General features: G+C 39.5%; 1 protein-coding gene across 2 annotated transcripts; it reads left to right on the top strand.

Moving 5' to 3' along the window:
- The first annotated feature begins 49 nt into the window (after positions 1-49).
- Positions 50-23,919, top strand: aco1 (aconitase 1, soluble). 2 transcript variants are annotated; one of them, XM_040141026.1, is made up of 22 exons: positions 50-141; positions 2,762-2,894; positions 3,002-3,170; positions 4,772-4,909; positions 5,076-5,145; positions 5,255-5,438; positions 8,415-8,554; positions 8,658-8,829; positions 9,238-9,338; positions 9,727-9,843; positions 10,689-10,848; positions 10,930-11,065; positions 11,759-11,843; positions 12,141-12,297; positions 15,196-15,320; positions 15,422-15,526; positions 16,547-16,689; positions 17,213-17,360; positions 19,141-19,263; positions 20,793-20,978; positions 21,070-21,194; positions 22,363-23,919. In XM_040141026.1, exons 2-21 carry the CDS (start codon positions 2,786-2,788, stop codon positions 21,184-21,186), a joined length of 2,685 nt encoding a protein of 894 aa, XP_039996960.1. In that variant the 5' UTR covers positions 50-141; positions 2,762-2,785; the 3' UTR covers positions 21,187-21,194; positions 22,363-23,919. The 2 variants fall into 2 exon arrangements, with proteins under 2 accessions (XP_039996960.1, XP_039996958.1); XM_040141024.1 differs by having other exon boundaries at positions 21,070-23,919.
- The last annotated feature ends 1,090 nt before the right edge of the window (positions 23,920-25,009 follow it).

Here is a 25,009-nt window from a genome sequence, read left to right as displayed (position 1 = left end):
TTACTACACCGGTGGGAGGGAGTAATACACTAAACCCTGCCTAGTCTCCCAGAAAGGAAAGGGAGAAGAAGACGGAGAAGACGCAGCAGCGTAGGTAGCAGACGGTTGTTCCCTGCGGTGTCTCCGGTGCTGCACACGCAGGTTAGTTAAGAAATCCGATGGGATTCAATTGAACTGTTTTCTAACTGTCTTCCAGCAGCGTCAAGTAGCTTCTTCCCCTCGTGCTTTCATGCAGAATAGCTGAGCCTTAAGCTAGCTAACTTTGGCTGTCGCATTCAAAACCTGTATGCCTTTATACGAAGTCATTCTAATCCAGCATGGGAAATGGCCGCTAGTAATATTATTGAGACTGTTCCTTTCTTCCTTTCATGTGTTGTCATACAAACCCTGTGCGTTTTTAAATGTTGAAGTTGGACCAAGTAGCTAACTTTAATTTACGCTAGAAGGCCAAGGGGGGGAGAAACTAGGAACAGGGAACCGTGAAGGACCGGATAAACTCGGTTGGATTTCAACAGAAATTGGGGCAAAACACCGTATGCAGCACTAGTTACGATTAGAATAGAAATGTTCTCAGAAGTTTAAAAAGGTACAATTTTTCATGGCAGTTTATGGGCTGGTTTGTCAAAGATGTATCTGTAATAATGATACATTTTTGGTACTGTAATTTGAGGAATGAAATTTTGTTTTTCTACAAAACTCTTCAAAAATATAAATACATAAAACAAATATGGCACAGTACTCACGTGTTAATAGTCGTCTATACATAGCCATACAATAAAAGGTCTTTGCCTTACATTGGCAGAATTTTGATTTTATGTGAGGATTTACCAGGTCAGTGACTACGTGAACAAGACTACAAATCCAGACATTTAGTACCAGCTTTTGGTAATTGACGGCTTTTGATAATCACTACTATGGACACATTTTGGTCAGTACCCAAAAATATTGAGGTTCACTAACCAGCACTAGTCATTATAAATACATTTATAAATACATTCATGGCTGCTATGACATATTGTTACATTAAACACACATAGTAAAGCAATGGTGCTGGTTGCTCTGACCATGTTACATCACACAGTAATGTCAGTATCATAACTGGACTTTTCACTTTGTAGCGGAGCACCATTGGGCTGTATCTCAGATAACCAGCAAAGTATGTGGATATTCAGGATTTGTAGGCCCAGTTAAGTGCTCCTTTTATCAGTTCACCTTTCACACAGATAACACCTCTCTCAAGGAAATCACTTGTAGTAGGACCCGATTTTCTGAATTTTCATTCAGATTGTGCTTATTTTTAACAGGGGTCAGCTTGTTGAACATGCAGCCGCACATTTCTCCATTTATAGTTTCATGAGCTTGTGAGAGACTTAGTTATGTAAGGTTTGTAAAAACGTGGGCCAAAAGTTCACTGACCCTCAGCTCCGCCATCCTGCATGGACTCCACCACTAAAGGCTAATCCATTTCCACACTGAATATGAAGGATTGTAGACTGGATCTTGTAATTAACCCTCTATACACTCACCGAGCACTTTATTAGGAACACCTGTCCACCTTCTTATTCAAGCAACTGTCCAATCAGCCAGTCATGTGGCAGCAGTGTCATGCATAATGTCTCGCAGATACAGGTCAGGAGCTTCAGTTAATGTTCAAATCAAACATCAGAATGGGAAAAAATGTGATCTCAGGGACTCTGACCGTGACATGACTGTTGGTGCCAGACAAGCTGCTTTGAGTATTTCTGAAACTGCTGATCTCCTGGGATTTTCACACACAACAGTCTATAGAGTTTTTACTCAGAATGGTGTGAAAAACAAAAACATCCGGCGTGCACCAGTTCTGTGGTCGGAAACACATTGTTGATGAGAGAGGCCAGCCTTGAGGTGGATGGGCTTCAACAGCAGAAGACCACGTTGGGTTCCACACTTGTCAGCCGAGAACAGAAATCTGAGGCTGCGGTTGGCACAGGCTCAACGAAACTGGACAGTTGAAAACTGGAAATACGTAGCCTGGTCTGATGAATCTGGATATCTGCTGAGGCAGCAGATGATAGGATCAGAATTTGGCATAAACAGCATGAATTCATGGACCCAACCTGCCTTGTGTCAACAATCCAGGCTGGTGGTAGTGGTGTGATTTTGTGGTGTGATGGTGTGGGGAATTTTTTCTTGTCAAACTTTGGACTGCTTTATACCAATCAATCATGGTTTGAATGCCACAGCCTGTCTGAGTATTGTTGCTAACCATCTGCAACCCTTCATAGCCACAATTTACCTACTTCTAATGGCTACATCCAGTATGATACTGCACCATGTCACAAGGCAAAAGTTGTCTGAAACTGGTTTCATGAACATGACAATGAGTTCAGTATACTTCAGTGACCTCCTCAGTCACCAGATCTGTGACCGCGGCTGACAAAGCTGCAGAAATAAAGTGATGCAATCATGTCACCATTGGACAAGAGTCTCAAAGGAATGTTTCCAACATCTCGTGGAATCCACACCACGAAGATGTGAGGCTGTTTGAGAGCAAAGGGAGGCCCTATTGTTAGTATGGTGTTCCTTAATAAAGTTAATAGTCTTTAAAAAGACTCTACATCCCTATTTGTATTCATTTGGTCTACATTTGCAGTTGGCATGTTTGAAAGGTAGGAAAAAAATGATAAAAGTTACAATACAGATAATATTTGTTTCATTTAATTACTGCTTTTGGTGTATTTATTGTACAGTGTTAAAAACAGGCTTATATTTCCTCTTTTAGATTCGTACTGAGACATAGAGGACGATGTCTACGGCTGTGAACAATCCTTTTCAACATATAGTTGAGCCTCTGGACCCCAAGGACCCAAAGCAGCAGTTTTACAATCTTTCCAAACTTGGAGATAGCAGATATGGTAAACACAAACCTATACTGAATGCAGATATAAAATCTCTTGTCAGTATAATTGTGTGGTTTTAAGAACATATATTCATATAGGTTCACTGTCCATCTGTTTCTCAGACCGTCTGCCTTTCTCCATCCGGGTCCTCCTGGAGTCTGCTGTCCGGAACTGTGACGAGTTTCTTGTGAAGCGCTCAGATGTGGAAAGTATCCTCAACTGGAAGCAGACTCAGACTCAAACTGTGGAGGTACCATTCAGACCGGCCCGTGTAATCCTCCAGGACTTCACGTATGTCTATACCATTCCTTTGTATAAGAATGTCAGTGAGTTGTTCAACAGGTTTTCAACAATCAATGAACCCCTTTACAAAGTACTGTTGTGTTTAAAAAAAAAAACATTTTTTGAACCCATAGAATTTCATAGGGAACTCCATCAGTTTTATATTTAAAGGTCATAGTCATGGGGAGAATCACTCATTCTGTGAAAACAGTTGTATAATGTCCTCTGTGTCTCTCGAGGAGCTTTGTCAAGTCTGAGAAAATAACCCTGATGATGTCATTTGGATATTACAAATTTGTGACAGAAAGCCTACGCTACAAACAGTGAACATTAAGTATGAAAAACATTGTTGTTTATCAGGCAAGAGAGCATCTAATTTAAAGAGGATATTGAGATACATTGTGGCAAATGTAGGATCCAGTGTTTTTGCTGGTTGACCCAAAGTAAAAGCCAGAAGTCACAATATCACGGCCTCTGCTGCTTCAATTTTAACCATTTTGGTGAAATACAGTATGTATAATATGGTACACAATATAAAGGATAACTCTGCCAATATTCAGTATTTTATTGCTGTCAAGAAATGCAATTCACAGACCCAAACCAGCAATGAACTGATCCTACTAACAAGTATTGTGTGTGTATCTCTGTGGCGTAGAGCTCCATTGTTGTCCAAAAACTGCTAAACACATCAGTTCTCTCATTACAATGAATGAATGCCACTCGCTTTCCACTGATGTCGAGGGTGGCTCAAAAGAACTTGTGCATGCGTGCCACAAACTCACAATCGTGCTCAGTACCACAGGCAAAGTTGTAGATCCGTTACATGCCCTGCTCAAGCCTGAAAGAGTAAATATGCTTGTTTTTATGGCGAAAAACCTAGAATAGGCTTAAGGATAGCCTACGGATGTGGTCCGTGTGATACACTTTTAGGCCCATTTTCATTACTGCCCTTTTTGTCATTTATTGTTATTTTGTTATTATTTGATAAGCTCACTGTATGCTATAGGCTGTGGTTTTAAGTTGAGTTATTTGTACTAGATATTAGCCATAGACAATTTGTTGTTAATTTCATTCCATTTGGTTGAGAAATGCCTGAGAATCAATGTAATCTCCGTGCACTATTTTTTCTTTACCTTAGGCTACCTTTGTATTTGCAGTAAGTTTAATATTTGTTGTTAGTAGATGTTGTAAATTTTCTTAACATTTGCTATTCCGTTTTTGATATTGTTCAGGGAATAAAACTGGACCATTAAGGTCCTATAACATTTTTGTCGCCTCAGAGGGTTATTAACTACTGAATATGTCAAATATATGTTACTCTGGCTCGTAATCCATGTTTTTCTGTTTATTGTTCAGTACAAAGAACGATTAAGAGCTCCACTGTGAGGACAAAGAATTCTGCTCAGGTGTATTTAAAATGATACTGTTTCATTTATTGTTATTGAGATAAATGTTGTGGTTATTTGTGATACTGACTTCAGGTGACATCACCCAGCCCTGACTTTCTTAGATACATCATCCGTAGTTCACTGATGATTAATTATATCTAAATGATAAAAATGGAGTCAGGACTCACTTTGACCTGTTGTGTTTCTGAACTCTCCTTGCAGTGGTGTTCCTGCTGTGGTGGACTTTGCTGCCATGCGTGACGCAGTGCTGAAACTAGGTGGTGACCCAGAGAAGATTAATCCAGTTTGCCCTGCTGACCTTGTCATCGATCATTCCATCCAAGTGGACTTTAACAGGAAGTAAGACCAGGTTTATCAAACTCTTTCCACCATGGCACCATCACGGTACCATCAGTTCGTAGATACTGTGTTATTCTGAAGTTAGCTACAATATGATTGTCATCTCTCTTTGGTGAGGCTTTAACCAGTGTCCAATGCGATCTCTCTTCTGTCTTTTATCCTTAAGGTCTGATAGCCTTCAGAAAAACCAGGATTTGGAGTTTGACCGTAACAGAGAAAGATTTCAGTTCTTAAAGGTATGAACAATTAACAAACCCAGTGTCAGGTCTTAAACCCTATTCGATCCTATCATTAAGTCTGGTGGCCTTTCCTTCAGCCCTTAAATATGTTCTTTATTCTTCCCAGTGGGGCTCTAAAGCCTTTAGGAACATGCGAATCATTCCTCCTGGTTCAGGGATAATTCACCAAGTCAACTTGGAGTACCTGGCCCGAGTGGTGTTTAACTATGAGGGGTACTTCTACCCTGACAGCCTGGTGGGCACAGACTCCCACACCACCATGATAGATGGCCTGGGTGTCCTCGGCTGGGGTAAGACAATAAGTGTTGACCAAAGATGATGCATGCATTCAACATTTTGCGATAATTTGTGATGAACTGTTTTGATTAACTTCTTTTGTGATCACCTTTATCCTCATCCTGCCCCGTCTATGTGTGCTTCCCCACGTCATACTCAGCTTTGGGTTATATGTGTAGGTAAAGAGTTTGAAATGTGATAGTAAAGCAAGTCTTTTGCAGTTAAGAAAAATTAGAAGGTATACTGTCTTAATATCCAGCTTGTCTAGTGTTCACATTCCATTGTGACTACTTATGTGGCTGACACAAGTATCTATCTATTGGTATATACTGTATATAAGGAGACACAGGCCGCTGTTTTCAGTAAATATCAACGGAAGTCAAACTTTTGTAAAACTCAGCAGTGCATTTGACAGTATTAGTCTTCTCAAGCATTCAGAGATATTCGATTTTTAAAGCTTCACTAATCAATATTTTTATATTAACAGCTCTTTTACAGTGTTTTTAGCCTCTTTTAGCTCATTGTTTTGGTTTTTGGGGCCTGCAGACTCTACTGCCTGCTGAGCATCAAACAATAGACAAAGCTAGCAAGTTAACATAGCTGGTGAACATAGTGGAGCATTTAGCGGCTTAAGAACCAGATATTTTTCCAGAGTTGGTAGAGACCAAAAAAGAGCTAAAAGAAGAGTTAATATTGGACTTACATACCTCACAAACAAATGAGTGTGTGCTAATGTTGCTCTCTGTTACAGAAAGCCTAGAGAATAGGCAACTTCATAAGGTGATAATATGTCAAAACCAAGGTTGTTGCACTGCCTCCATTAGGCTAAAGGATCAGGCGATATGACAGTATATAGTTAGGCACATTATTTTACATTATTAAGTATTTGGACAGTGACACAATTTTCGTAATTTTGCCTCTGTACACCACCACAATGGATTTGAAACGAGGCCATCAAGATGTGATAGAAGTGTAGACTTCCATCTTTAATTCAAGGGGTTTAAGAAGAATATTGCATTTAACGTATAGAAATTACAGCCATTTTTATAAATTATCGCTAATTTTCAGGGGCTCAAAAGTAATTGGACAATTGACTGATGGTCAGTTTCATGGCCAGGTGTGGCTTGTTCCCTCTTTATATAAATTAAATACATAAAAAGTCTGGAATTGATTCCAAGTGTTGAATTTGCATTAGGTAGCTGTTCATGGGAGCTCTCGATATGCGGTCCAAAGAGGTGTCGATGGAAATGAAGGAGGCCATCATTAGGCTGAAAAAACACAAATATAGCTATCAGACAAATTGCAGAACTTTAGGAGTGGCCAAATCAACAATTTGGTACATTCTTAAAAAGATGGAAGGAGCTCAGCTACACCAAAAGGCCTAGAAGACAACGGAAAACAGCTAAAGGGGAAGATCGCAGAATTCTTTCTTTGGTGAAGAAAACCCCTTCACAACATATAAGCAAGTCATGAACACTTTCGGGGAGGTAGGCGTATCATTGTCAAAGTCTACAATCAAGAGACACCTTCATGAATTTAAATACAGAGGGTTTACCACAAGGTGCAAAACACTGGTAACACTCACGAACAGAAAGGCCAGATTAGACTTTGCCAGAAAACGTCTAAAAAAAAGGCCTGTTCAGTTCTGAAACAAGATTCTTTGGACAGATGAAACCAAGATGAACTTATACCAGAATGATCGGAAGAGAAGAGTATCGAGAAGGAAAGAAACGGCTCATGATCCAAAGCCACCACATCATCTGTCAAACATGGTGGAGGCAGTGTTATGGCATGGGCATTTTTGGCTGCCAATGGAACTGGGTCAGTGGTGTTAATTGATGATGTGACTGCTGATAGAAGTAGCAGGATGAATTCTGAAGTGTGCAGGTCTATACTATCTGCTCAGATTCAGCCAAATGATGCAAAAATGATAGGACGGTGCCGCACAGTACAGATGGACAATGACCGAAAACATTCTGCAAAAGCAACCCAAGAGCTTCTCAAGGCAAAGATATGGAATATTCTTCAATGGCCAAGTCCGTCACCTGACCTCAACCCTACTGAGAATGTTCTTCACTTAATGAGGACAAAACTGAGGGCTGTAGTAAAGGGCTGCAGTAAAGGCCTGTCAAAGCATCTCAAGGGAGGACACTCAGCATCTGGTGATGTCCATGGGTTCCAGACTTCAGGGAGTCACTGACTGCAAAAGAGTTTCATCCAAGTATTAAAAATAATCCTAATATTTATGATTATGTTGGTTTGACCAATTACTTTTGGGCCTCAGAAAATGATGGACCGTGTATAAAAATGGTTGTAAATCCTAGGTATAATGTGATAATTTTGTTGAATTAAAGCTGAAAGCCCACACTTCATGATGGCTTCGTTTCAAATCAATTGTGGTGGTGTAGAAGGGCAAAATTGCGTGTCACCATCCAAATACTTAATAATGTAAAACAAATAATGTTAATTTATATGATTTTTCTATAACTGTGATGAAGTACCATGATTTGTATAAAAGTAGATATCACCCATATCCTTATCCATATACACTTAACAGAATATGCACTATATCATAATATATATCTATATTCCAATATAGTTACATATATCTTTGTAACAGGGGTTTTTTCATATTGTCTTCTCCTATAGTGTGATGTCACATTTTGACCAGTTTCACAAACTTGACCACAACAAAGATGGGAAGTGGAAACTATAGCTGTTTACCTTCTAATAGAAGAAGAAACTCGGAAATTCCTGTTGTACAAAGTTGCCAAGACAACAAAAACAACGTTGGAGCAGAATGATTTTTGAAGTTTCATTCTGTGATTGTTTTGTAACATGCACTGCACAATGCAATTCCTGCTCTTATTTAATGATACAGTGCAATGGATAAGCTAATAGCTAACAAGAACATGACTGTTACAAAAACCCTTCCTTGAATTGCTGTGTGATCATTAAATCCTAAATAAAATTTGTCGTCAAACTTTCAGGCGTGGGTGGAATTGAAGCGGAGGCTGTAATGCTGGGTCAGCCAATAAGCATGGTACTGCCGGAGGTGGTGGGTTACAAGCTTCATGGGACCCCAGAAAAACTCATTACCTCCACTGATATTGTCCTCACTGTTACAAAGGTAATCATCATCAATTTTCATGTAGCTTTTACAACACATTGGCCACTTCTGTTATATTTAGTATTACTGACATCATAATCTTCCTGTCCCCTTGTGCTCTCAGCACCTCCGTCAGGTGGGTGTAGTGGGGAAGTTTGTTGAGTTTTTCGGCCCGGGTGTGGCTCAGCTGTCCATCGCCGACAGAGCCACCATCGCCAACATGTGTCCAGAGTACGGAGCCACAGCAGCTTTCTTCCCTGTGGACGACGTCAGCATTCAGTACCTCGAGCAGACCGGTGAGTGTCCATTTGAGGAGTATGGAAGAACTGTTGCATGGTGGCTCAGGTGGCTGTACTGCCATGTCCCAAGCTACATATTTGACATTAAATTTGTTTGACAAATCCTCCTCTACATGGTTCCTTCAGGACTATCAGTGTACACCACATTTGATTTTCTACCATTGTTGTTTTAATGAAACCAGCTTGCAGTTATTAACTTATCAGTCTACCAGCATTCTGCATTGGTCAAAAAAATTGTCATCAGTTGAGCCCATTTTGTTTGATGAAAGAATTTTATTTTCAGTATAACTGAACATGCATGGTACTCTCCTAAAGTAAATAAACGGATACTTAGTTTTTAAGACCCCTCTTTGGTTTATCACAAGTGATAATTTTCTTCATTTTTTCACCCTTGTCTTTATTCAGGACGAAAAGCAGAAAAACTGGTCTACATTACAAAGTACCTGAAAGCAGTGTCCATGTTCAGAGACTACAATGATGTCTCTCAGGATCCAGATTTTACTACGGTCAGTCTCAACATCATTTTTATGTTTTGTTCAGCCAGTGAGCATGCTTTAAATGTAGATTATTATTTGCTTTGAATAGGTCAAATGGTAAGATTTGTGTGTGCCACTTGCTGACAAACAATTTGATTGTATTTGGATGTCAATTTTTATTTATTTATTTAGTTAGTTAGTTAGTACCAAAACTTTTTATACCAAACACAAAAATATAATAAGAAGACTAAAGTAAATGAGTTTAAACATAAGCAGTTTCAATATAAATCGGTACGTAGAAAAGTATGAATACAACATTTTGCACAAGCAGAGCACAACGACGCAAAGACATGTAATGAAATGTAATGAAAAATTAGCGACCACTACTAGTACATAATGGTCCGTCTCTTTCTCTCAGGTCGTGGAGTTGGATCTGAGTACAGTGGTTCCGTGCTGCAGTGGTCCCAAAAGACCCCAGGACAGAATTCCTGTTTCTGACATGAAAAAAGACTTTGAAACCTGCCTGGGAGCGAAGGTAGGTACCAGCACAATGTCATGTTTACTGTACATCCACACTAAACTGGCTAAATCTGCAACATTGTTCTCCATTTTGGCCTTCTATCCACTACCAAAATTGAGCTTTGGGGAAAACTTTCCCAGAGTAGATAAATCTGAAAACATTGGTCTTAATTTTAGTGTGGGCAAGGAAAGCAACTTTTGGAAAATTATGGCATAAGCTACTCAAGTGGGTGGCAGTAAAGTTAAGAGGTCAACAACTGTTGCTTCTATTTCACTCTGTGGTCCCTTGTTTTAAATGATGACAGAGCAGGAGGTGATGGAACAGGGGTTTACCCAGCTGAGACGCAAAAGCTGTGCCTTTCCCTCTCCTGACCACATGATGGCTGCCTAAGCACCGTTTTCTTGTTTGAAGATGCAAAGAAGAGATTTAGACCTTTTTCCTTTGTTCCTAGAGTGCAGAGTCTGTGCTGCCAAATATAATTTTGTGATCACTTGTCAGTAGAGCTGAGTATTAAACCCCAATATTTTTTGCTACTGACATTTTTTGCTATTCTATCAGAGTATTGAAATAGAAAAAAAGCTTGAATATCTGGTCACATTTGTGATCTTGTTTACTCGTACTTTGATCATAGTTCCTGATTTAAATCAAAATGTCTCTAATTTTGGGCTGCTTTATTTAAGTTCCTGTATAACATGTTTAAATTCGTCAGCTTTAGTATTGACAGATTTCAAACGATATCCACCTCAGTTATTTCTTAGTAATAGTTTTAACTTGATGATGAGTGTCCATGACAGAATTGCAGTTACTTTTCAGTACTTCACAAAACTAACTAATTTACTTTTGTTTTGGGATGTGTTTAGCAAGGTTTCAAGGGTTTCCAAGTGCCCTCTGAGCATCACAACACTGTGGTCCCCTTCCAGTTCAATGGAAAAGAGCATACTTTGAGCCACGGCTCAGTGGTCATCGCTGCTATCACCAGCTGTACCAACACTAGCAACCCATCTGTCATGCTTGGAGCCGGTGTGTATACTTGATGGAACTATCACCTTTCTCTTGACAGTTATTTGACAGACTTATTGAAGCTTAATGCTTTTGTTTCAGGACTCCTTGCTAAAAAGGCAGTAGATTGTGGCTTAAGTGTGAAGCCGTACATAAAGACCAGCCTGTCACCCGGCAGTGGAGTGGTCACCTACTACCTAAAGGAGAGCGGTGTTATGGACTACCTCTCTCAGCTGGGGTAGGCTGCTGAGATTTCGTCTGAAATTCCCTCTGGCCCCTTTATTTTATAGTTGATCTCATTCATGTGGGCTAGACAAAGACCCAATAATTGTTGTTTGGGTGTAATGATATCTGTTGAAAAGTACAATTTACACAAGTGCACATTAGGGATGGTCAGTATGAATAAAATCATCAAACACTATTCACTTATTTTGAAATTGCAATATACGGACTGTGTGCTTGGTGCAAGTAGCTAGTGGAAAACAAGGTGGTGTTTCACTGTGTGAGATACACTTGGTCAACGGTTTGTATTTGCTGCTCATCTCATTTTCAGGGTTGTAGCTACAGACTGTGAGCAATAATTTGGCTACCATATAAAATTAGGGGTTCAGCCCTCAAAGCCAACAAAAGCTGATAACAGGATGTCTCTGTAGAAATATAGTTTGTCCACCAGAAAGCACTGACAATTTAAATTTTTCAATCTGAAATGTTCTGCTCAGTTGGTTCCAACTCTCAGATATTGATAATGGCTGGATTTTTAAATGCAGTAGCCAGGTTTGGGTTCTCAGTATATTTAAACAATTGCATATAGGCACTGCAGCAAACTCATGTATACATGGAAACATGCATAGATTACCAAGTTGCAGTCAGGTGAAGTTAGTATGGAACTAATTTGCTCGCTTGTAAACAATCATTCTGTCTTTCCTGATAGCTTTGAGGTTGTTGGCTATGGTTGCATGACGTGTATTGGCAACAGTGGGCCGCTCCCAGAGCCAGTGGTGGAGGCCATAACACAGGTACCAATCGTTTACATTACCTTGCTTTTTCCACATTCCTACTGTATCATTTCACCTCTTCAATCTCTTTGGCTCTTATTCTTCCTTTTTTTTTTTTTGTTTACCAGTATTCCTAGGTCTTACTCCTGTGGTAATAGGGATATTGTAGCCCCCAAATGTGAACTTTGCTCTCTTTGTTTTTGTATTTCTTCTCTATCATTTTACAAACTACTGTAAGTAAACAGTAAAACACTTCAAATGATTAATAGCTACAATATTTTCTACCTCACTCCTATCGCACATTTATTTGTGTTTCAGGGAGATCTGGTTGCTGCAGGCGTCCTGTCAGGAAACAGAAACTTTGAAGGGCGAGTCCACCCCAACACCAGGGCAAACTACTTGGCTTCTCCACCACTCGTCATTGCTTATGCTATAGCAGGCACTGTGAGGATAGACTTTGAGAAGGAGCCCATCGGTGAGTTTTGAGATTAAGTACACCCAAAACAATGCCCGTTTTTGAGAAGTAAAAATCTTAGTATTACTAGTCAAACATAGAGTAAAACAATAATTTTTAGTCAATTGTTTCGCACATAATGTGCTGCTGGACGTTTTAACCACAAACTCTAGCTCAATGCTCAACCGAGTGAATAAAACAAGAAGAAGGCAATCATTTTGAGATGACTCGCCCCTCATCTCTGCTGCAGGCTACGGGCTCCAAGCTACACTAGCCACTACTAGCAAAACACCACCCCACTAACAGTAACATTACTGTTACTACCGCTAAACAGCAGGGCTATGACTGTGTACTGGCACTAACCACACTCACCAGGAGAGCCTCTGTTTTATGAAAGTCATTAGCTGAGCTTCTTTTACTAATTATACTTGTATCATTACTTTTAGTGAAAACCAAAGCACAGCCAGCCTCTTTGCTTTTCCAACAGTAACTTGGAGAACCCATCAGTAGTTGCTTATGGCTGGTTAGCTCTGACTAACAGCACTGCAGACATGAACGTCGCTATGCCTGCTAGTTACACTGAGTGGTTATGGTCAGTCAGTGTTCCCACATCCCCCGCATCATGACACACTAAGGGGCTTAGCATAACTGAGGATGTATTTGCCCTGTAAACAATACAGCCTTCTGAATGCCAATATAGTTGCTTAGAGCCAGCCAGTTGGTGATTTTTGGCTACGAGCCATGGAACATTGTTAGCACTTTGGTTGCACAGCTCATTGCATTATAGTTAATCCCTGTGAAATCTTGGGCCTTTTACAGATATTCTCATCAGTGTGATGTTGAGTCACATGTAGAATCTAAAGGCTGCTTTGTTTTTACAACTGATGCCGTTGGATTGTGGTCAAGGTCTTCCAGTCTTTGGATTTAAAGATTGGAGTTGCACAAACAACACTATCATAAATTATTTGACAAACATGACATTCAAAAAGATAGCTTCCAGTGTTAGCCTATGAATGTAAGACTGACTCTTATGGATATAGTGCAGTCTGAATGTAACAATACATCAAGATTCATCCGCTCCTACACTAAAGAGACCTTAAGTGTAAGAGGGGTCTTAGAGGACAATACCAGGGATTTCACATGTTTAATCCACAACTACCATTCGCTTACACCTTCCGTTACTGCCAGTCATTTCTCAAAAGTCTTCAGAATTCTCTAAACTTCAAAATAAAATGTTCAGGTGATACAACCACCTTAAAATTCAGTGCTTTGCCTTACAAAACACACACCCATACTGTATATACCACACGGTAATCATGATTTCACATGTAAAACAATATTTTAAACTGCGATTAATTTTCCCATGGCGGAAATTTACAAGATCAATTTAGATCAAAATTTGAGAGAAAATTGATCTCAAGTCATCCTCCTAAGACATTCTGTCTTCAGAAACCACTCACAACTGTACTGGCTGAAACAAAACATGAATATATATATAATCAGGTTACATTAATGTACACCTTCTCCACCTATTAGTAATCAGGGGTTTATCACGGTGAAAGTAAAATAATTCAGTTACTCATTAGACCCGGTACCATCATGGCCTTCTGGTACCGGCTGCCTCTTCCAGTTGACTTTTGGGCCTCCAAAAAAACGTGTCCAACATGGGGATTCAGGTAAGCGATGAAATTGCCATGGCTAATCACAGTTATCGGTTCATCCACAACATCACTGCATCACTCCAACTCCTTCCGCAGTGGTTCGAAAATGCCCTGTTGATTGCATCCAAAACATTCTGTTGTGTACTGCGTAGTTTGGCATGTGTTACAACTACACCACCAACCGCTGTTTGTTCTGAAGTCCAGTGTTCTGGTTGATCTGATGATGTAATGGCAGCATCCCCTCCTCTTGCCCTTTCCCTGCCTCTCTCTGCTCGCCTCAGCACCATTTCCTTCTCAGTATACTCTGATTCAAAATGATACGGTACAACAGTTGTTCTTTAGAACAACTGACATTTTCTTTTGACAGTGTTACTACTTTGCAAACTTATTTCTTTGTTAACAGATGTTTGTTTACAAACTACTATGCGGACTTCCCAGCTCTGATCATCCAATGAGAGAGCACAGCTGAGTTCAACGCAGAGGAATAGTGTGTTTATGTGTTATCATGTAGCTAAAACTGTGCTCCAATCTTAGGTCGACAAAATAAATTTCAGACACCATTCGGTACAACTAACTGTCAAAATTCTGACAAGTTTTTTTGACACTCATGTCTGCTAAGTATTAGTATTGCCTAGTTAATTCCCTAACGTCCCAACTTCTGAATGGAGAAGCTCTGTCATCACACCTTCACTTCAGCTCGTGATTGCAACACCACGAAGGATTCCTAAATCACTCTGCCATTTGAACACCATTAAAACTCCAAAATGTAGTAACTTTAACAAAAGCCAGTGCGGACGTGTGTGTCATGATGTATTAGCTATGCTGAGTAAGTTTTAAGTCTCTTCGAGTTAATTTTGATAGCATAAAAAAATGAATTGAAAACGAGCCCCTGGAAGGGAGGAAAAAGTCGTTAGAAAATTATAGCACCACTTGCATTAACTGTCAGTGGCTTTCGGTAATGTAAGTATTAGGAACACTGGTTTTAGTGGACTGATAGAGCACAACCACCGAATGGTCCTTTTAAGGTCTGTTTTTAGACTTTAAGAGGCTGTCTTGTCTCTTAATTTTTTTATCATTTGTGTGATTTCATCAGATTAGCCATGGTGATAGAAATTACATCTGATTTGAACTTTTTATGCTTTTTCAATCCTTTCTTGTCATATTTTTCAGCTTCACAGCCAAAACAGTTACTGAGCTTGAAGTACACGGCAACGCTAGTTTTCAGACTTTTTAAATATTATCCTCTTGTCCTCTGTAGCCATTAACTCTGAAGGCAAAGAGATCTTCCTAAGGGATATCTGGCCCACACGAGAGGAGATCCAGGCTGTGGAGAGAACGTTTGTAATTCCATCCATGTTCAAAGAAGTCTATGAGAAGATTGAGGTAGTGTTACCTTTGGTCTCATGGGAACTGCTTGTATGTAGTTTGAAATAGATGTGACTGACGTGACTCTTTTAACATCTTGCTGTATTGTGCTGTTACAGAAAGTGAATGAACGCTGGAACTCTCTGGTTGCTCCCTCTGACAAGCTGTATGCCTGGGATCCCAAATCAACTTACATCAAGTCACCACCATTCTTCAGTGGTTTGGTAAATAATACAAATCACTACATCTGCCGCAATCACCAATTCTAATATGTGGAAGTCCAGGGCTGCCAAAATTAAAATGAAATAATTAAATTATGTTGGATGTCATTTTTCATTTGCTTGCGCATAATTATTGACAATATTGAAATTTAAAATGCATTTTTTATTTTCAAGTTTGGATATGTGGCCATGCCAGCAAAATGGTAATGAAAATTGCCAGCATACTTCAAAGTAAAACATGACACAACACTATGCTAATGAAATTGAACATAAAAGACATTTCATTTTAATTATCAAATTAAGAGACAATGTGCAACTTAAATGTGAAAATGAAATTGCAGACTAGACTTTCTGTCCTTATTTTCTAATTTTCTAATTTCTAATGACAATTGTAATGGCTGTTTTCATGGTCATTTTCATAATGGCAGTATTCTCCAAATCCTCCTTTGTGAAATTCAGTAATCAAAACCCCTGTTTTGGATGTGAGACACAGCTGGGTGAACCAGAGGATCCCATTCTACTGGTTTCACACACACACACACACACACACACACACACACACACACACACACAAAAACCTACTTATTTTACTAGTGACTTGCTTTAAAATTTTAATTTTTAATTGACAGTAATTATGTATTTTCAGACAAGAAAATTAAATGTTTTTGAAATTTGAAATGGAAAATCAAATTTCAGGTTTTTTATTTTATTTTTATTTTTTTATTTTAACTGTGTGTGTCTGGTTTTGGTTTCCTCTGCTTTTTTTTAAACTGAGTTCATTTTGATATTGGCAGCTCTGGATTCCCACGCTATTAACATTACTGTTCCACCACATTTACTGCTGCTGCTTCTGCTATCCTGAAGATGATTTAGTAGTCCCCCCGCCTCCACCAATTCTTCCACCTCACACACAGCTTTTAATCAACATTGTTTAATCATCAGACAGCAGTATTATTATTATTATTATTATTATTATTATTATTATTGTGTGGCCATGGCTCTACCTTTTAATCTTTTCTTCAGACCATGACGCTGCAGCCTCCCAAGTCCATAACTGATGCCTACGTGCTGCTGAACTTTGGAGACTCAGTCACCACAGACCACATTTCTCCTGCAGGGAACATCGCCAGGAACAGCCCTGCAGCACGCTACCTGACCAACAGAGGGTGAGTGACCTCAGTGCATTCAACTGTAGCAGCAGTCTGTATGTGGTTTATCTTTCTTTGTTCATTTAATGAGTCACTGTGAACTTAAAATAAGTTGAACCACAAGGCAACAATCGTTGTTGAAACTATGAGGCACACCATAGGACACAATTCTGCAGTGACAACACACAACTATCAGACTTCACCTCTGTCATATGATCAATGCACCCTGATTTATATAGATTTAAAGCTTTATGATTTTATGTGATTTTATTCTAATAATGGTTATTTATAACACACTGCACAGGAAATGTTGATAGCTAGTCTTTAATTTTCCTTTATCTCCTACCTGCTATCAGTTATGGTGTAGTATGTCTACATAAGCAGTGAAAAATAGCAACTTTTATTCATTAATCAAACTAACATAATTAACTCTACTCTGAAAACAAGACTGTAGGCTGAATGGAACTGGAATTAACCTTTTTTCAAAATCTGTATATAAACTGTCATTTAAAGCTCTCTGCTTCACTGTGTCTTTTGACAGTCTGACCCCTCGAGACTACAACTCATACGGCTCTCGTCGAGGTAACGACGCTGTGATGGCCAGAGGGACATTCGCAAACATCCGTCTCTTTAACAAGTTCCTCAACAAGCAGGCACCACAAACCATTCACATACCAACTGGAGAAACGGTCAGCATAAAACACTTTTCTACCACGTTTTTATCAGATGGCATTCTCATTCTGTGCTATTCTCTTTTTTCAACAAGATTGTCTCAACTGTCTTTTCCTCACTTTCATAATAATGAGTAGCAAAACTTATACATATGGGGTTTTGTAAAGGCCACACAAACTGTGTGATTTTGAGCTGTCCCGGATGAAGCTTCATAATGATGAGAGAAACATCTTCATCTCCTAGATCACACTGTGAGATACATCTGTCGACTGCCAATTTGCAGCTCTGGAGACCAAAGACAGCCTGCATCAAAATTCTGTCCACGTCAGAAACAAATGGAATTTAAATCAAATAATTCCACTCAACTATGGAGTCTCAGCCTCAGCTTCTTTGAATGTTGTTTACATAAATTGTTTAGTCTATGGAAAGTCTAAAGATGGCAAAAATGCACAGCAGAGTTTCCCAGAGCCTAAGGTGAAGTCTTTCAATCCAGACAACTAAAGTCCAAAGCTTAAAGATATTCAGCTTACAATCAAGTAAAACAGGGAAAAGCAGCAAGTCCTCACATTCGAGAAGCTGACACCAGAGAATGTTTGGCATTTTTACTTGCTAATTTACTTGAATTATTAACCAGTTATCAAAAACGTGGACAACAAAGTTTTTGTTGATCAACTAATCAATGAATCAGCTCTATCAGAATCTGAACTAGCAAATAGAAGTCCCTTTCGTGCATTCTGGCTTGAGTTTCCACCACATCTGAAGAGCTGTGAAGATAAGGCAACGACAACACAGTTGTCTATAGATTTTTCCTCCTTCGCACCGGTGACAGCTGTCACAGTGACATCATAATGTTCTGCAAAAACATTTTTCTGGACATTATTCAATGCCATGAATTTGGAACCAGAGGGGAGATTGTGACCATATTTCATATTTGGTCGGATACTGAATTGGTGACAATAATCTTGGGTGCCCACCTTGAAACTGTGGTGACCGTGCTTCCGGGTTGAAGGTGTGTGTGTGTGTGTGTGTGTGTGTGTGTGTGTGTGTGTGTGTGTGTGTGTGTGTGTGTGTGTGTGTGTGTGTGTGTGTGTGTGTGTGTGTGTGTGTGTGTGTGAGTGATATGAGTCTGGACAGACATGGATGTAAACTGCAACTTGACTGGTTGGCGGAGGCGTACAACCGCGAGGCAGTAATTGTAGTTTGTGTTTGTTGTGGCACAGCTCTTTGCCCTCAGGAAGTACTGCCGCCAGAGCGGGGCTTTTTTTTCTCCGCCAGGAACTATGTATGAGGAACTACATTTAGACCCTGGTTCCTCTAATTAAACATTGGTAAGGTTTCTGAAAGTGTTCCTTAACCGTTGAGAAAGTTCCTGCAGTGGAAAACAGGCTAAACGAATACAGCATAAAATGACACATGACACATAATCCAACGTCAGTGTTTTGGGCAAAGCTAATTTCTTGCTGCATTTTCAAAATATGAGAGTAGTGTAGATGGAGGATGCAAATTGATGCCTCAGCTTGCGCGTTTATTTTTTAAAATTTTTTTTAAAATTTACATTATAACACTATGATTCAGCAGGCATGAGTCGCACAGACACCCACCTTAGAACTGACCAGAATTTTATTAGACCTGTCTCACACTGAGTGACATGCAGGATCACTGGTACTACAGTGTATGGGAGCCTTAAATTGACACTTTAAGCTTCAAGCAAAGAGCTCAGTGTTGCTTCACATAATGTAGGCTGGATAGACTTTGACACATGGACTAAGTCTTGCATATTTCACCCTTTTTGTCCAGCTGGATGTGTTTGATGCTGCAGAGAGGTACCAGCAGTCCGGTGTCCCTCTGCTGGTTCTGGCCGGGAAGGAGTACGGCTCAGGGAGCTCCAGAGACTGGGCAGCAAAAGGACCTTTCCTACTGGTGAGGATCACTTACCTTCAGTTTCCTACCCATGACAGAAAATACACATCATATTTTGTAACTGACATGGAATGATAGCTGCATTAAACTAGTTTAGAATGATTTTTGTGATGTTTTTTTTTTTTTACAAAAGGCTTAACTTATTAGCTTTTCCCAGAGCTTTCATCCAAATCAAATTGTCTTCATCAGTGGATGCAGTTTGGTTAGTAAAAGACATAGGAATAACTGCAATGACAGCAAAAGTGCATAAGAAGTAAAAAAATATATATATTTATTCCCCTTTTAGAGAGATCAGACTATTTAGGCACTATAACTGTTTGTTTTTACCTATTCAATAGGCAATATTCACAATTACACTCAGCAAGGTTTTCTAGGTAATGTTACCATGCCAACAGAGGATGGAGAATGTCTCTTGAGTCTTTCTGAAATCCATGTCCATTTCTTTTCTTTCGTTCATGTTGAGGATTAAATGAGAGTCTTTGCACCATTGTACAAAGTCCTCTAGTACAGGACCATGTTGTGTCTATGGCACTTACAAGACCAGTATCAGCATACTTCGAAAATCTGTTTGAATGCTGACTTACACAGTTATTGGTGTATAAAAAAGATCAAACTGAAGAGAGGCCCAAGCAGAATCCTCTCACCTTCTGTCATTTGTTCTGCATGTTAGAAAAGTCTCTACCAAGGAAACGAGATGAACACTGAGAGCTAAATAATGGGTGAGACTTTGAGCTTACATTGTAGTAAAAGCTGGTGATTTAAACAAGCCATATCTTTTAACAAAGTTAAACTCTGTCATACATCTGGCTGGCTGATGTTTGTGATGAATTCAGAATGTGACTTCAATTCAGTTCAATTCAATTCAGTTTTATTTATATAGCACCAAATCATAACAGAGGTCATCTCAGTGTTCACATAGAGTAGGTCTAGACCTGTATAGTTATATTTACAGAGACCCAGCATTCCCACATGAGGAAGCACTTGGTGACAGCGGCAAGGAAAAACTCAGTTTAACAGGTAGAAACCTAGAACAGAACCCAACTCATGGTGGGTGGCCATCTGTGTATAATAATAATAAAACTAATAATAATAATAATAATAATAATAATAATAATAATAATAATAATCAGACTAAATAGTAATAATAGTAACTAATAATAGTAATGATAACCATAATAATTGAAGCAGTGGGTGTTGAGCAAGTTCATGGGGCCAGTAGGTGATTTGCAGTCTTTGATCCAGACTCTGCAGCACCAGGGGCAGGAGGAGAGAGGAGAGAGACGAGAAAGCACAAAACTACGGGAGAGAGAAGAAGTCAAGTTAGTAATGGAGACTTTTGGAATATTAGTGTAAATATAGTTGTCATGGGGATAGCGGAGTTTTCATCACATGACTGAGGTATGAAACTATGATCATGTGATCAGTTTCCTCTGTGAGTTGAGACTTTGAGATTTGGCTGGAAGAAGCTCTGGAAAAAGCTAAGTGTTTCAAAGGTACAAGAATGAACTTTCCGTTTTTGTTTTTCAAAGGGTATTAAGGCAGTTCTAGCAGAGAGCTATGAGCGGATCCACCGCAGTAACCTGGTTGGGATGGGGGTGATTCCTCTGGAGTATCTACCAGGAGACACTGCTGACAGTCTTGGGCTTACCGGCAAAGAGCGCTACACCATCATTATCCCCGAGCAGCTCTCGCCCAGGATGATGGTCGATGTCAAGGTTCGTTAAGGACCGTTTCCTGGAGATGAGGGATCTAATTCTGTTCTTCGTGTAATGTGATACTTGATGATGTCTCTTTGTGCCCCAACAGCTTGACACTGGGAAAACATTCCAAGTACGGATGAGATTCGACACCGATGTGGAGCTGGCATATTTCCACCATGGAGGAATCCTCAGCTACATGATCCGCAAGATGTCTGAAAACTAATATGCTAAGTACGGCACAGAAAGAGAAACATGTTTAATTTTCCTAATTTTCGGCTACAGTCCAACATGGTATAAATGCAATGTAGTAGTTGACAGAAGAATACCGTCCAGGAATAATCCATTCGTTTCCCATGTTTGGTGCAAAGAGCCGTTCACAGAGAGCTGATTTACAGCCAGAAAACACAGCGTATGTCACGATATTCTCATACTAGAAAATGCTGCTACTAGTCGTCTTGGAGTTAATTTATTAATTTCATTAATTTCATTAATTGATTCATATGAAAGTACCGTAGGTAAAAAGTCAACTTGTTTCACTACAGATATATGTCCTCCAGTATTTCATTCTCGTAAGACAGTTCCGACCTGCTCTCTGTGTGGATCTTCGTTTTCTGGTTTACTTTGTCATTGGGTGTGTAGTTTCACAGACTAGTTGTGCTTATACATGACACACCTGAACCAAGGCAATGGATTCTTCAAGTTTATTACAACTCGGATCTTATAACATTTAATCGCTAAGAGCTGTAGCTAGGTTTCAGAATTTGTACCTCTGTGGTACCAATGATATGCTACACCACAGTGCCGCAGTCTTTGGTACTTTGGGCATAGCAGTTTGACCACCAGCAGCGCTATGGAGTGCTATGTTTCTATTGTGGGCCCCTGTTGTTGTTAGCTGTTGTGCATTCACACGAGGATGCACATGAACATGTGTGTACACAGATGATGTGACGCACATTCCAGCCAGTGGTTTCTCACTGTTCCACGGATCTACAGGTATAGGCAATCTGCCAAAAGAGGCAGTGAAGAAGAAGCCAGGAAACATGAAATAACAAAAGGTTTCAAACTTTTTCTGAAAATCTGCGTTGCAGATGCTGTATGAAGGAGACGGTGCACTGTATGCAACACATTTGTTAGCGCTAAAACCGTGTGTCCAAAGGATCAGATACAGCACTTTAGTCAGAAATGACAAAAAGATCCAAGTTGTAATAAACCAGAATTATTCTTTAGGAACAAGTACATGTTGAGATTTAAAGTTCGTTCTCTACCAATGTGATAAGAATAAGCTTCATATACATCTCAGCTTGTAAGCCAGCATGGGTGAGATCATGTGATATGAAAAGCTTCGTCAAGGCTTGTGTTGGTGATCGTGCTTATTGGTGTTGATGCACCTTTTTCACAGATCACAGAGGAAGAATCAGGTGTGTCTTGAGCCCATGACTGTTCCGGTCTTCCAGCTAAACCCACTGCGGTGGTCTAGTGTATTACAGGAAAGGTTCCCTTACACTACATGTCAGCGTGGCAGCGTTGTTGTCATTTCAGCCCACTTCAGCTGTTTTCGTTCAGTCTGCCCCTGTGTTGGTCTCCTCGAGGTGATAGTATGAATCACCGCCCAATATTTTTAACTTTTCTTCATCTCGTTGTCTTTGATGAAATAAATAAAAGCATGACTGCTTGTTCTTCAGACATTCCAAACTTCATTGTAAACCTGCTTTTGTCGATGTGTCAACTTCATGTTATCAGCTGCCTTAATAACTTAATGTATCTGATCATCTTGGTTCAAAGGTGTTTGTGTTTATCCTAAAACACTGATCATTCTGTTTTGATCATGTTTTTGTTAAACTGTTTCATGTTCTTTACAATCTGAAAGCATTAAGTCGGAAGATACTGAAAAATAGAATAAAATATGATTTTATTTTTTTTGCTTTTTCCTGTCATTCATTTACCTCAGCATTATTGAATTGTATTCTATCTGTTTTCATTTTATTTATTTGTAGAAGGGAACAGCCGAACTGTGTATTTTACCAGTCAGCTTGAAGCTCATTTTCATCAGCAGTCCCTTGGCCCCTAAACTTCAAACACTAACACAATTACGAGGCTTTACTGGAATGCTTTTCTTTCTTTTTTTTCTACTACACTGGAGAATACGAGCCTCTAAGCAGTCCCTAAAAGCCCTTTAACTCCATAAATAGTCTGCCAGCCGATGGTACACTGCTCTCACTGTTCCTGGATTCCTGTCAGATAAACTGACAACACGTTTTGAGAAGAAAGTGAGTTTTGAAGCCACTCACCATTTACTGTGCTATTTTTCGAAAACGTGAAAGGAGTGGGGTACGTGAAAGCTTCGTGGCTGGCTGAGTTGTCTCTGGTGTACTCTCCTATCATGAGTAGAGGGGGCACTAGAGGGCGCTGGGAGCAGGATTCATGAGGTGGTACATACAGTGATGGGAAATGTGTCCTGAAATGCTGACAATGTGACCGCCATTGTTGTATATCAGATTTCACATCTACGGCTTGTAGTACCAGCGGGGGTAAAGTCATACATTCTTTATTGTGCAGTTACAACTCAGAAACTGGAAGAACCCTGGAATCCTGGATTTCCCCTCAAATTTCCCTGTGAGTTGTTATAGAGAGCAAATATTTAAATTCAACTCGAGTTGCATTATGAGTAATGTAGGCAACAGGTTTTAACAAGAAAGAAGGTGTGGAGTCAAAAAGGCAATATCCCTGCTTCTGCTGCATCAATTTTGCTCGTATTTTAAAACCATCCATCGTGAGTGTTACAGAAATGCAACACTAAATCTGTGGATCACTCCTTTAATGCGGTTCCTCCACACTGCCACAAATACAATTCTGATGGGGAATTCACATATATAGCCCCATTTATATATACTGGGTGTAATCAGCTATGAAATACCATGTTTTTTTAAAATGCAAATGTCACCATGTTGTTAAAATTACAGAAAGAACCTAAGACAAAGCCTGTGTCCTCTCTTTTTTTCATCAAATGGAAACAATGTTGATGTATCGTGTCTATAATAATACTTGTTACCTCTTATTACTTAAATGTAATTCTTATTTTTAAATCTGTAACTCCAAAAATCCATGGTAGTAGCTAGGTGAACATATTTCCAACCACTGGTTTGTCTTAGAACTGTAATAGGAAAAGACTAAACTTGACCAGAGGTATTATTATTGATATTATTATTAATAATAATGAAATGACTGGTCTAGTGAGACTCCATTGGTTTAGCAGTAACTCTGGTTGAGGAGGATCTTCTCTGTGTAGTTCATGTTTCACCAACCTTTGTTTGTGACTCAGGACGCCAGAGTAAAAAGAGACAGAGGGATGGAAAAAGCTGGTGTGGGGGAGGAGTAGAGTTTGACATAAAAAGCCAGGTGCACGTGTTGCACACATGCATGAGCCGGCCAAGGTCCGGGACACCTACAGCATGTGCACATACTCACACAGAGATACTGTACATATGCACGAAAAGCTGGGGGAGCGCTGGATTCGCAGATCAGCCTTTTGGCTGAAACTCATTTGAAAACATTTGAATTATTCAAACCTCTGAAAACCAATGACCTCGTTTCACTTAACCCGGGAAGTGTAAACGTCTACAGCCCTGCTAGCAGCTCTGCAAGGTGCTGCTCATCACACACTAGAAAACAAAACTTGATGAGTGTATTTTCAAAATGGCTAAGAAGGTTAACATAACTGCTAATTGGGAGTTATGCTGACACTTAGTATGTGACATAGCACGTTACAATCCTGACATTAGTGTGTTAACATTCCAGTTTATTAATTTTTCGTTAGCATACTAACATTAGACAATCATAGTTTGCATGTCCATATACTGATTTGTAGCGTATTAGGTTTAAACTGTCAGAGAATGTTAGGTTGTTATCATTACATAGCAAGTTCATAGCTAAATTTTAGCATAAAATTTCATATTAAGCTGAGTTTTAGTAGCATGTTAAATTAGTTCACAATTTGTTGGTTCATTAATGTATTTTACACAATTATTCATATTATTATTTGTTTAGTG

This window comes from Xiphias gladius, chromosome 12 (assembly GCF_016859285.1).
Source record: "Xiphias gladius isolate SHS-SW01 ecotype Sanya breed wild chromosome 12, ASM1685928v1, whole genome shotgun sequence".
In the NCBI taxonomy this organism is placed as follows: Eukaryota; Metazoa; Chordata; class Actinopteri; order Istiophoriformes; family Xiphiidae; genus Xiphias; species Xiphias gladius.
The sequence above is the reverse complement of the archived record's forward strand: the minus strand, read 5'-3'. Positions and strand labels throughout refer to the sequence as shown.